At 37.5% G+C, this 12743-nt stretch overlaps 1 protein-coding gene across 1 annotated transcript in view; it reads right to left on the bottom strand.

The window, feature by feature from the left end:
• LOC102798383 (anoctamin-1-like) overlaps positions 1-12743 on the bottom strand; it is a 38551-nt gene that overhangs the window by 7491 nt on the left and 18317 nt on the right. Inside the window, exons 11-21 of the mRNA XM_087843368.1 lie at positions 11351-11511; positions 10551-10633; positions 8765-8839; positions 7260-7328; positions 6976-7177; positions 5028-5139; positions 4830-4887; positions 3349-3449; positions 2623-2765; positions 2092-2244; positions 1888-1940 (exon numbers count right to left, since the gene is read on the bottom strand). Coding sequence (XP_087699494.1) covers positions 1888-1940; positions 2092-2244; positions 2623-2765; positions 3349-3449; positions 4830-4887; positions 5028-5139; positions 6976-7177; positions 7260-7328; positions 8765-8839; positions 10551-10633; positions 11351-11511 — 1210 coding nt within the window. The remainder of the gene's footprint in view (positions 1-1887; positions 1941-2091; positions 2245-2622; positions 2766-3348; positions 3450-4829; positions 4888-5027; positions 5140-6975; positions 7178-7259; positions 7329-8764; positions 8840-10550; positions 10634-11350; positions 11512-12743) is intronic.

Below are 12743 nucleotides of genomic sequence, written 5' to 3'. Positions count from 1 at the left end.
ATAGTTTTTAAGCCCTCATACTGTAACTTCATAACTAGGCAGATAAAATAATTTTTCATGAATGAAAAACACATGCAAACTTTGGTAAATTAATTTTACACCAATTCCAGGTGTCACAATTTCTAAAACTCTAAAGCAAAAATTTTCATTTAATTTTTCATTTCTTTTCTAAATTTTTTTTTTACTATGACCAAATTTGAGCATCAATATCAACATCTCTATATCCCATCATCATATTTCTTTGTTCTGTTGGTCTTGGTGCAAAAGATGAGCACAGAAACATTTTGAATCTGCAACTATTAACTCATTAAAACATATCTGCATACATAAGGAGCTCATGGCAGTGTGTGAGGTTGATATAGTCCGGGTCCACCTACATATTACACCTACAGGAGATGACCACTGAAACCAATGCCATTAAGGTCCCAGCACATAGTTTGTGTGCAGATGTTAATGTCAGAGGAGGTTTGGATCTCTGCAGCTACTAAATCAGATGAGTGTTGGCAACTGTTATTCACTGTGCACCTCAGCAATCAGCAAACAACTCTGCAGCACTGGTACTTAGATATCACTTTCCTACTCAACTGAGCACTAAAAGTAGTCAATCAATCCCACATTCACCAGCTCTCTCTCTCTCTCTCTCTCTCACACACACACACACACACACACACACACACACACACACTGAAGTGGGCAACCTGGGGTTCAACACCTCAATTTAATTTCAATTCACTTTGCTATCTCAGGACGTTTATATCACAAAGCTGCTACTATATTAGAGAGAGAGAAGCTCAAGAGGAGACTGGCAGAAAAGGCCCAGAGAGTGGTCTTGATCTGTCATGAGCAGTTGGGGTGAGTGGAAACAAAGACAGGAAAGCACTAAGTGTGATGCCATCATGTCATCATGGACCACAATCTCTAAGGAATTTTTCCAGCAACTTGTTGAATTTATACCATGAAGGATTAAGACAGCTGAAGTCAAAAGAGTGTCTAACCCAGGGGTGGGCAACTCTAGGTCTCAAGGGCTGGTGTCCTGCAGATTTTAGATGTGTCCTTGATCCAACACTGCTGATTTAAATTGCTAAATTACCTCCTCAACATGTCCTGAAGTTCTCCAGAGGCCTGGTAACAAACTAATCATGTGATTCAGGTGTGTTGACCCAGGGTGTTATTTAAAACCTGCAGGACACCGGCCCTCGAGGCCTGGAGTTGCCCACCCCTGGTCCAACCTCTTACTAGTAAACTAATCAAGTGTCCTGTGTGTGAATGTTTGCATAATCCGTCCATGGAAGGAAACGCGTTTCATGGTACGTTTGCTGGCAGCATAGTAAGAGTTGTGGTTCTAATAATAAATACATTCTTTGTTGTGTAGTTTGTTTTTTGCAGGCTGGAGGATAATGGTCACTTTTCTTATCTTTGCAGAGTTAGCATCTGGGCTATCTTGCTTTGCAGCTAATTGTTACTTAGAAAATGAGCTGCAAGCCTTTTTATTTGAATTGCTTAGTTGGTATTATGTGATATTTAGCTAATGTAAAGGTGAGTTCTCTTTGCATGTATTATTATTATTATTATTATTATTATTATTATTATTATTAAAGGAAGTATGTTCAGGCCCTGGGTAAACTACATAAGTATGGGTACAGTTAAGGTGATGTCAGGTTATAGGAAGCGACCGAAGGAGCTTTTTTATGTAATTGTTTCACAATATATATCAAGTTTATTACTCACCATATTTGAGGAATATGTGTGGGTCCTTTTTCCTGTTTTGTTATGTATACAATTTGTTTATGGATATGAACTTAGACAAATTTTTTTACATTAGTTTTAACACAAACATGATCGTGCATGCAGCATGTCAAAAGAATAAAACCAGCAGACATTACTTACGTTAATGATGACAGCAACTTTTGCTACCCCTCTCAGTATGTTGTACCATATTCCTGTACAATGAGAATATGTGTCAGCTAATGTTTTTCAGGTATAAGATTTCTCTTCTTATAATTAAACAAATATTATTTTCTCTTGTTATTGTGATCCTTCCTGAATAACATGCATTTTTAAACATGCCACAGTGTTTTAAATAGAACCCACCGATGTCTTTAGCTCTTGCTGCCACTGGTCTTCGCAGCTCCGTCACAAATTTCTTGGCATCAAGTCGTATTTCAATGATGTTGTTGAGCAGAGCAAAGAGTGGAGCCAGCGGGAAGGATGCCACAAACAATGTAACAAAACCAAACTGGATGACTGGACAAAGGAGCAAAGCAAAAAATCAGTACCAACATATCCCTTTACCTGTGCAAATAAATGTATGTATAAATGTACTGAAAACATATTATAGACACAATTTATTTTTTTTGTCTACTATCTGTACATAAACAAAACTGCATTGAATTAGAATATAGATTAACATGGAAATCCTCAAAACCTTGAAACCACAATAAGAATCAGTATAATCTCACAACTGATCCTTTAGTCGTGATTTAGACTTTTGAATGACACGCGGCCATCAGTGTTTATAGAAAATTATCTTTGCACACAAGAAAACAGACTTGTGTTTTGCTTTGTTCATATCTAGTATTTAAGAATCAAAGTGGTGAAGGATATTTAGTGTGTAGTACTGACTCATTTCCATATATTCAGGAGTTAATCCACCAAATGGCTCCAGAAAATGGTCTGTTTCATATCTCGTCAACTTCTTCTGTCTCTCTTCTTCCTGAAAAGCTCCTTGCTTTGACCGAATGTATCGAATCAGTTTCTTCAGTTTGCTGAAAGACATGTGCACATATGAATACACAAATGCATATAGACGCACGCATATATAAACAATAATGGACACAGATCAATGGCATGTCGGTGCTGTACATTTGGAAGTAATAAGTTGTGTTCAATCATTTCATGTATAAGTAATAACTTGGACTACAGATGAGTTGTTTGATGGTTTGATGATCCTTCTCTACAGCTACAGTCAAAAGGAGTGTGTTTTTTGTGTTGCCACAGGCTGTCAATGCTAACCTCAGCCTTGGGTGTTATACGGTTTACTCAAATTGGCATTGTGGCTTCTGCTTTTTCTAGCTGAATTATGATGCCAGTGATTACATTCGAACAGAAAAAAGTTACATTATCTCCTCACAACATAACAGTGTTTGATATGCATAACAAAAGTTATTATTACTAAATGTCAATATGTAGGAGTGTGCACAGAATTCAAGAGAATGGAATTCAGATAAGTATTTTTTTAAGTACTTCCTGAATATCGAGGAGTGATTATAGAAAGAAGATCTCATGCAATTACACTACAACAATGTGATGTGCAAGAGCAACAAACCAATATGAAGTGGTCCTACTTACGGTATTCCAATCTCAAAAAGGTTGTTCTGGATAAGTTGCTTTCCCAACATGGTGATACTCAGCTGGATACACAGCTCCATCAGACAGCCTCCATGAGCACACTGTAAAACAATCCCACACTAAAGTCCACCACAGAAAAGAAGGAATTTTTAAAAGTACACCTAAAGCAAAAGGACAGGATTCTCCGTTCTTGTTGCAAAGACAGCAACAACTGCAATTTTTTTACTGATTGCGTGGATATCTGGGCAAAAAGATGACCTGATACAGTATGCAAACACGACCTCTCTTGTCAAGACGACACAACAGCACTTGCACTCTTGCCATCACCACTTTCTACAAAGGCACTTTAGAGAGTGTCCTGACCAGCAACATCTCACACTGGTATGGCAGCAACATTTCTTTAGACCTTCAGAGAATGGCACACTAGGAGAAATGTAAATATTTTCATTATAACACAACAGTGTGCAGAGCAGAATGACTTGCTCTACCTTGGGTCATGTAATCACAGGAAGGTTGGTTTGATCCCTGCCTCCCTGTAGTCCTCCCGAGTCCATGAGTTGAAATATCTTTGGAGAATTTGCCCCAGTGTATCCATTAGAGTGTGTGATAAATACTGGAATGCCAATTTATTAATAATGTTGCACCAACTTCATTTTCTAAGTGACTTGGTCAAAACTAAGCAGATCTGATGAGGAAATGAGTAGTGTGTAGGTGCAGATTTTACACTTGCATTTTTCTCTGGAAATAGCATTGTAATTCAGAAAAAGTGAGAGGAAAATGACTGATGATAACTAATATGCTTGTGATATAAAGGTGAATCTCCAGTTAGAAAGTGAAGCAGGCTGAATGTGGTCTTTAAGATTGTGTTAGTGCTTCTCTGGATAGTTCACATGATGTGCAGGAGTGCATTATTAGGAATTATTCCACCTTTTAAACCTCAAATCTGCATGTAACTGTGTGACTGAGGACCAGAAATGTGTCGGGGTGAGGACTAAGTGAAAAGCTACAGAACCAAAGCTTTGGTGAAAGTTGGGGCGCACACACACACACACACACACACACACACAGATCAATCATGCATACGCATTCAATCGTTTAACCAATTCAGAATCAACAATTGTGATTTTCTTTGAGGCAAGACTGAAATACTAATCTAATAATATGCATTATATGTAATATTATATTGTCCCCTGGTATTAATAAAGTCGGATTCTGATTTTGACTCTGGTGAAGTCGTTTAGCTTAAGGCAACAATCTCTTTACCAGAAAACAGAAAGAACAAGCAGTTCAATAAAAACGTCATTATACTTCTAGAATGTGACTTAAAAATGTGTTTAGTATGAAAACTGGGAGAAAGTGCAGTAAAATAAAATGTATTTATTTTGTTTAAATTATCTTCAGAACAATTATACTCCAAGTCCAGTCTGAAATTATTATGAAAGCTTTTGTTTGAGGTTAATTTGTAAAAACACAAGGCTTACCTCTTCCATTCTGTAAGAGTCAAACACATATAGGTAGCTGCCTGGCCTGCCTACAAGTCTAAAATGAAAATGAATGGAAAACTGTTTAAAGTGTGAAGTATCAAATATTAAACTTTGTGCATAAACAGTAACTGGTAAAATAAAAAGAAAAAAAAGAAAAACCACTAAACAAAAACAATAAATTATGAGATTACTAACCTTCCCCTGAAGAAAGCAATGTAGATGATTGGGGAAAATGCATTAACAAACTTGAGAATGAAGGTCTTGAAGATGAGTCTCTCCTCAAAACTCTTGTCAGTTTTAGGAGCCTCTATAAGGGAACAGAAAAAATATTATTATTATTATTTTCTTTTTCTTTTTGACAGTTACTTCTAAACACTGGAACAAAATAAAACAACAACATGTCTCAAAACAGATGAGATGGGGCCATGTTCACCACTATGTGGCATCCCCTCTTCTTTTAAAAATATCTTTCATTTCTAAACATGTGGGAGGAGATCTGTTGCTGGTCCTTTGGGAGAGGAATGTTGTTTCATTCTTGTCTGATCAACAAGATCAGGCTTTAAACAGTCCTGGGTCTTTTTTTTTATATTCCTGATTTCATGATACTGAAATGTTTTTATTTGTTGAAAGGTCTGGGCTGCAGGCAGCCCAGTTCCCAGACTCTTCTATTACAAAGCCATGCTTTTGAATGGAGTGCTGATAAAAAAAAAAAGTCACATGCTTTCTATCCTCTTAAGTCAGGAGGTTGCAGCATTTTTCAAGAACAATTTCAAATTTGGATTCATATGACCACAAAGTAGTTTCCCACGTTGTCTCAGTCCATTTATTTTAACACCTGTCTGACAGTTGCATGGGCCAAACCATGGAGATGAGTGACTAAGGGGGTGTAGACCACTCCTGTTAAGGAAGCACCCAATCATGTGCGGTCCCAGGCCTATACCGAGTCACCTGTCACCACAAGCCCCCTAAGCCCCACATCTCAAAACGGTAAGGCAGCACCCGCCCCAACCATCCACTACCACAAAACAGCAGCTGCAAATCAGTCTAGATTCTAGCTACACTTTAAACCCAGATGTTCCTTTAACTAAACCTTTAGAGTGGTCATTACCAGTACTTATTGTTTCATGTTTTGCAAAAACATGATGCTAGCTATGTCCCAATTCAAAGGCACATCCTTCGGATGACCCAGCCTTCGCGGTCTACGTGAACTGGGACATACCTGGTGATTCACAGTTTAGCCATAACATTAGCATTTAGATGAGGGTTTCTACCATTTCATTTTAGCTCTGTGCTTGCATGTGTTTGGGATTCTACATAACTGATTACTGGATATGGTAAATTACCAGTTCGCAGCTGCTTTTTAAGGTTGCACATAAGTGATTTGTTGCCTTAGCAGTGACGTGGAAAACCTTTCAGATGAGGAGGGCATTGATAGCTGAGATTTGACTCATGCTTTCTCTCCTTCCCTCTGAGGTGACAAAGGCATAGAGGCTGCTGCGTTTCAAATGCCTTATTTTTCTTATTTGGCCATTCATGACATTATTAATGAGAATACTGTGTTTTGGTAGAGCAGGTCATCTACTAATCAGTAGGTTGGTGGTTTGATCCCTAGCTTCTCCAGTCCGCATATCCTTGGGCAAGATACTAACTCCAAGTTGCTCTCTGATGCATCCATCAGAGTATGAATGTGTGTGATCATTAGAAAAAAAGTTCTTGTATGGGTGTAATGGGTGAATGAGGCATGCTGCATAAACCGCTCAGAGTGCTCCAGGAGAGCAGAAAAGTGCTATATAACAATCAGTCCATTTACCATGCATAAGAGATAACTAATAGGGAAGCCCATTGGAGGGCTACACACATAATCACAGAACTGGAGATACATCAACTAACTACTATTCTTTTGCCATTCTAGCTGAATAGCTTGTGTTTTTGTTTTACTCTGAATAGACCAGACCCAACTGATATTCATACACTGGTATGAACATAGTAATAAACATTTATGTTTACGTGTCATATAAAAAGGCTTTCCAATGGTATAAGAATTATTGTGAAGACAAAGAAATAATTGACCAGACACAAATGTCCTTACTGTATTTGTGCTAAGTTTAGTTAACAGCATTAGCCTGTTTTATACAAAACTTACCTAATACAGTAAGCCATCGTGCCACAGCTCCATATACCTCATCCAGTATAAGGATGACCACAAGGTTGATGATGGCTGCAGTGGTTTTAACTGTCAGCTGCACATGGTTCCTTGTGATCGGACTGGAACTCATATGAAGAGCAGCTTTGGTGGAGATGCGGTAGAGGATCACACCAAACACAATGGCAAATGTAACACCAATCTGAAGGAGTAAAAGGGTTTTTCAGCTTTTAAACATAACATCAGTGATGTACAGTATATGCAGAGAATAAGATTTTTCCTACCATTAACAACATCATGACGATGTTAGTCATGTAGGCAGGCAGACGGTCCTGAAATGTAAGCTTTTCTATCTGAAACAAGTAAATAATAAAACAGTAAAAAAAAAATTAACTCAGGTCAAACATGACATGTAATGTCACCACAGTCATACTTTTAAATGTATTAAAATCAACACAACATATTAAGAAAGCAAAATAGACAAAGAGAAAGTTCCAAAAAAAAGAAAATCAACAGCCTGGTACAAGGAATGCACTAGCCAGCTCAACAATATCAACAGGCCTGAAACAAGAATGCTGACTTTAATCACTGACAGGCCAGGCCAGCAGGAGGCCTCCGTTAAAGGGACACCACTTAATGCCAAGATCAAATGATTCCCAGAAATCTGTTACCTCCAAGCCACAAGCTCCTTACAGGTGACGATAGCTCAGTCACCTGTAAGGGAAGCACTTATCTCCTCTCCATGTACCTCCTCTTTGCCATTCTGGGAGCCCTCTAGGCAACCGAGTAGCCCCTGAATTTTCAGAGGATTTCTCTCAAGAAAGACTGTTGCAGACTCTAACAAATAGAGCCCACCGTCGCTCCCCTGTCGAGAGTTCCTTAAGCTCATTGACAGAACTCTGGGCAGTACGCATCCTGTTGTGTTTCAATAAACATTATAAAGTGTCTGTGCTAGTCTGCTTCTTGAGTCTGATATGAACCAAAACATGTCAAACAAAAATATAATCAGAAACTAACTTTCACTTTTAGAGCTGTTGATTCTCTGAGAGCAAAACTAAAAAACTAAATGAAAGATCAAGGAAACTGATTCAGAGCGATTTCACATGAATGGCAAACAAATCCTTGGACTATTAGAGAGCTGTTAGCTCAAGCCTCTTATTATACTTTAGGAATACAAGTAAGGCCACAGTCTAAGAGTAAAGTGCTCTGTTATATAGTAAGATACTATTACATTAGCTAGAGGCAGCTGTGACTCAGATAGCAGAGTGGCAAATCCCTGGCTTACTCCAGTCTGCATGTTGAACTCTCCTTAGGCAAGATATTGAACCCTGAGTTGCCCCCAATGCACCCATCTTAGTGTGTGTGATTGTTAGGCAAGGCAAACAGAATAGAAGGTATGCACACTCATAAATATTGGTGCTAAATATGTTGTAAATGTGCAGTCTTAGTTCTGTGCACAAAGCAAATATAACTACTTTTGTTTTGAAAAGATTGTTGGTGATAAAATGTTTTCCGGTGGGCTGTGCAATAAACAGTGGCACAAAAAAGTATTAGATTACACAATGCGAACATACAAATACATGACAAAGTGTCAGCTCTTGCAAGATGTTTAATAGCATTTGCAAAAGCAAATGTAGGTATATTGACATAAGACACCCTTTTTATGCACAAACTAAAGCGCTCGGCAAAACAGTTTTAAAGTAAAATACAACTAGAATACTCAATAACCTTATGATACACGCAGCTTTAATAATAAAAGATTTTCATGGACAGCATAGAGTGTGTTTACCTTGTCCTGGGACTTCTGACGTTTCTTAAGAGACTTTTGCATTACTTTGAATTCGTACTCAGCCCTGGGGTGATCCTATGATGACACACACAAAAAATGATAAACAGTGGCAGTGATTCATACTAACCAAACTAAAATAGATGTTGAAGAGACAAGTCTAACCAAAAACAGTATCAAAAAAGTATAACATCAATATAATTTCAAAAAAGTATCTTTTCCCTTAATCTTTGAATTCAGGTGTTTTGGGTCCTATTGTCACAGGTGCATAAAAATCAATCTGATTGTCCTCCCAACCTCTGGTGGTTGTTTTCTCCAACCACCTATAAGAAAGATGATGCTAATGTAGGGACAGTTATTCTTTAAGATACTAAGTCACTCTACAGGCTTGGAATACAAGAAGTCTTTTCTGAAAAATAATGTTTTGGCTGTTTTCTCCAACAGCTTCAGAGAAAACAAACACCAGAGGTTGGGAGAAAACAACTGTGGAGTCCAGCCACAATCATCATTTAATTGAAAATTTTTTAACACTAAAAATATGTTTTCTTACTTTTCAGTAAGTCAAATAACTGACATCCGTAAGACAGTGAAGTGAAAAATCACAGTTAGAGTAAAAGTGAATAGAAGAGGAAAGATGTGAGCTGAAAGGAAATGACCACAGTGCAGTTTAAAGAAGAAACATTATCATAATGTACAGACTTAACATTTATAAGCTGTGTCTAATGGAACCTGGGAGTGGAGGGTCTCACAATTACTAATAATTGTGATTAAACATGTTATAACTATCAAACTAACCTAAATACGAGACACATTTAAAAGCTGGCTACATACTTTTTTGCCTGTTTCCAAGTGTGATGATCTTACTCATTGTTTGAGATGGTAGTTTGTTTGCTGTTAAACTGGACAGAACTATCTTTTTAGGGTGTCTGTATAAGGTGATAAAATTAACATTTTCTGATATGATTTTCTTTCATCCATCCCAGGATCCATTCAGCTTAACAGTTAGAGAAAAAAAGCAATGAAGTTGCCAAAGGGATACTGATATAAAACAAGCATTCTGGGATCCATCTCTTCATTTATTGTTTAAAGATTTGTGTCAGAAAGCACTCAAACAAGCACAATCATGAAATCAGGATTTCACAGTTATGAACCAATCAGTCAAATCATGTGTGGACTTTGTCCAGTAAACAAAATGTTAGTCAATGGTCATAATTTTATAAATATAATTTTTTTTCAATAAATCATTTTTGGACTGTACATGGTATTAAGAATATATATAAACTGTGCAGGTCGCAGCAGCAGCAGAAAGGTTATGAAAAGTAAAGAGACAAGATAATAGTAATAAAATAATATGAATTTCACCAAACCTTGAGAGCTTCCTGTGAAAAACAAATTCAGAGAAACAACATTTAAGTAAAGTGAAAAATGGGTCAATATGTTTTCAGTCTGTATGACAGTAAATTGAGAGGGGGTACTGTTTTTTTTTATAATCACAGTGAATAGTAAAGTCTATTCATGCTCAATGTGAGTGAACATGAATGGACAACAAAAATAAAAATAAACACAAAAATGTTCTTAAATGGAAAAGTCTGATTTCCTTAAATATTATTATGAACATGAAAATATGAATAGAATATGAATATCTGTCACAAAAGACAACATTTCTAGTTTGGCGACCTGGGTTCTCTTTATAGTATTGTATATATAGCAGACCTTTTATTTATTATGTGGGCCTTGGGTCTCTGCTTTTTATCCTTTCACACAGAAAAGCAGTTTTATTATTACTCACTTCCTCATCCTCAAACCCTGTAAGGTCCCATTCATAGTTGAGTCTCATCTGCCTCCTTTTCCAATGCTCCATGAACATGGCAGCTTTAAAAGAGAGGTAAGAAAATATGCAGAAGCAACCAGACATCAAAATGTGCATGTTTCAAATATAAAATCTGGAAATTACACAGAACAAGAAAAATTGGTGGTAAGCACAGCAGACGCAGGTATAGCAACAAGTGGGCTGGGTAAATAAGGCCTCAAATAGAGAAATCGACAACCACTCGTGCTTTACAGCCAATCCTGGAATGACTAATTCCCTTCACATGCGTGTCTTTTGACTGTGGGAGGAAACCAGAGTCCCTGAAAATCTGGAAAACTTTTTGCTGTGAGGTGACAGTGCTAGTCAATAAAAACTGTTCCACCTGCATGAGACAATTCAATTTTTTCTATAAAACATCTCCCAGAAAAGTGATCAACAAACAGAAGAAGGGCTATCAATAATCAAATCTGAGTACAATAAGCTAATGGACTCCAGACTAACTCTGGGAAGGCTGACGTCGTTACTTTCTCAAATATGCACAGGTAGATTTGGGTAGCCTTTTCTCTTTAATAAATGAAATCATCATTTAATTAGTGCATTTTATATTTACTCTGGTTGCCTTTTTTGCCATTTGTTTGATGCTTTAAAAAATAAGTGTGACAAAACAGCAAAAGAAAAAGCAATCAGGGAGAGGTGTATACTTTTTAACAGCACGTTATAAAGTGGACACACATACTCTACTTTTGTTTTTTTGAATGAGCTTCTGTATCTTCACTCACCCCAGAGAGCCATGAATATAGAGAAGAAAACTGTGGCAGGATTGTCAAACAGATGACTTGCCCGGGCAGTCCCACAGGCAGTGCTAAGTTTCCAGTAGCTGCATACTCTGTCACACAGTGGACACATGGTGATGTTGTTCCTTGGATGACAAATCTCCATGCTAGAATTAACAGAAAGGCACATGCAGAGTTGTATTTTTTTTTATTATCACTGTTTAGATTATGTAAAATACATGATTATAATCCACCACTACTTTGCTAATGCAACCCTCACATTATCTTTGGGCTAATCTCAAATCACACAAAAATTTAATTTGTTATGGCAACTGAATAACAAGAGTACAGCAAGAATACTGACAGGCACTACAAAGAGACAACATATTTCTCCCATGCAGGCTTCTCTTCATTGGCTCCAAGTTAAATCCAGAATTAAACTAAATCTTTCTCGTCAAATATAAGGTATTAAATAATCAGGCCCCATCTTATCCTAACAACCTCTGATTACCACTCCAACACAGCACTTCACTCTGTTTTTTTTCCTTTTCGTTTTGATGGGGGGGGGGGCCTCAGAAAAGTATTAACACGTGTCTTGCATCTGCAGGTGATTTTGTTTCTGTGTATATGTGTGCATATGCAGATTTGTGAAGTTACACCTGTGAGCTGTATAATATCCACAGCCCTAAAAGGCCAACAAAATGCACCACGATGAAACCCAGAAACCAAACATTTAACCAAGGGTGAATACACAAGCATAGACAAGGACAGGACGGTGGTAAATGATGCTGTGAGGACACCTCCACCCCCAGAATCACCCAAATCACCATAGGTCAAACAACAGAGCCCTTCACTCTCAGACTCCTGACTTGTGGTTCCTACAGTTTCTAGAAGTAGAATAGGAGGCAGAGCCTTCAGCTTTCAGGCTCCTGTCCTGTGGAACCAGCTCCCAGATCAGCCTCACTTATCCCCTTTATACTCCCTGTGCATTGTTATTCCACTAGATCATTTTATTAAATTTCGTCTTCTCTCTCTATAGTTTATACTTTTTTTCTTTTCTCATCCTCCACACTCCCAAAAAAGTAGCAGAAGATCGCTGCTGTTTCTTGAGTCTGACTCCTCTCTTGTTGAAAGTGAGTTTTTCCTTTCCACTGTTACCAAGAGCTGCTCATAGGGGAATCATCAGGTTACTGGGGTTTTCTCTCTCATATAAAATGTAAAGTACTGTGAGGCAGCTGTCGTTATGATTTGGTGCTATATAAAAAAAATGAAACTGAAATACACTTTTTTCACATGGTCTTCCTGGATTAAATATCTTTCTTGAGGATTTTCCCTTTTTATAAACACTATATCCGATACATTCATATTACATAGTGGATTTCTCCAATTTTTTTTTGCT

Source organism: Neolamprologus brichardi, chromosome 7 (genome assembly GCF_056152115.1).
Source record: "Neolamprologus brichardi isolate AB-2024 chromosome 7, ASM5615211v1, whole genome shotgun sequence".
Classification (NCBI taxonomy): Eukaryota; Metazoa; Chordata; class Actinopteri; order Cichliformes; family Cichlidae; genus Neolamprologus; species Neolamprologus brichardi.
Note: the sequence above shows the minus strand (reverse complement) of the source record. Positions and strands in the feature narration are given on the sequence as shown.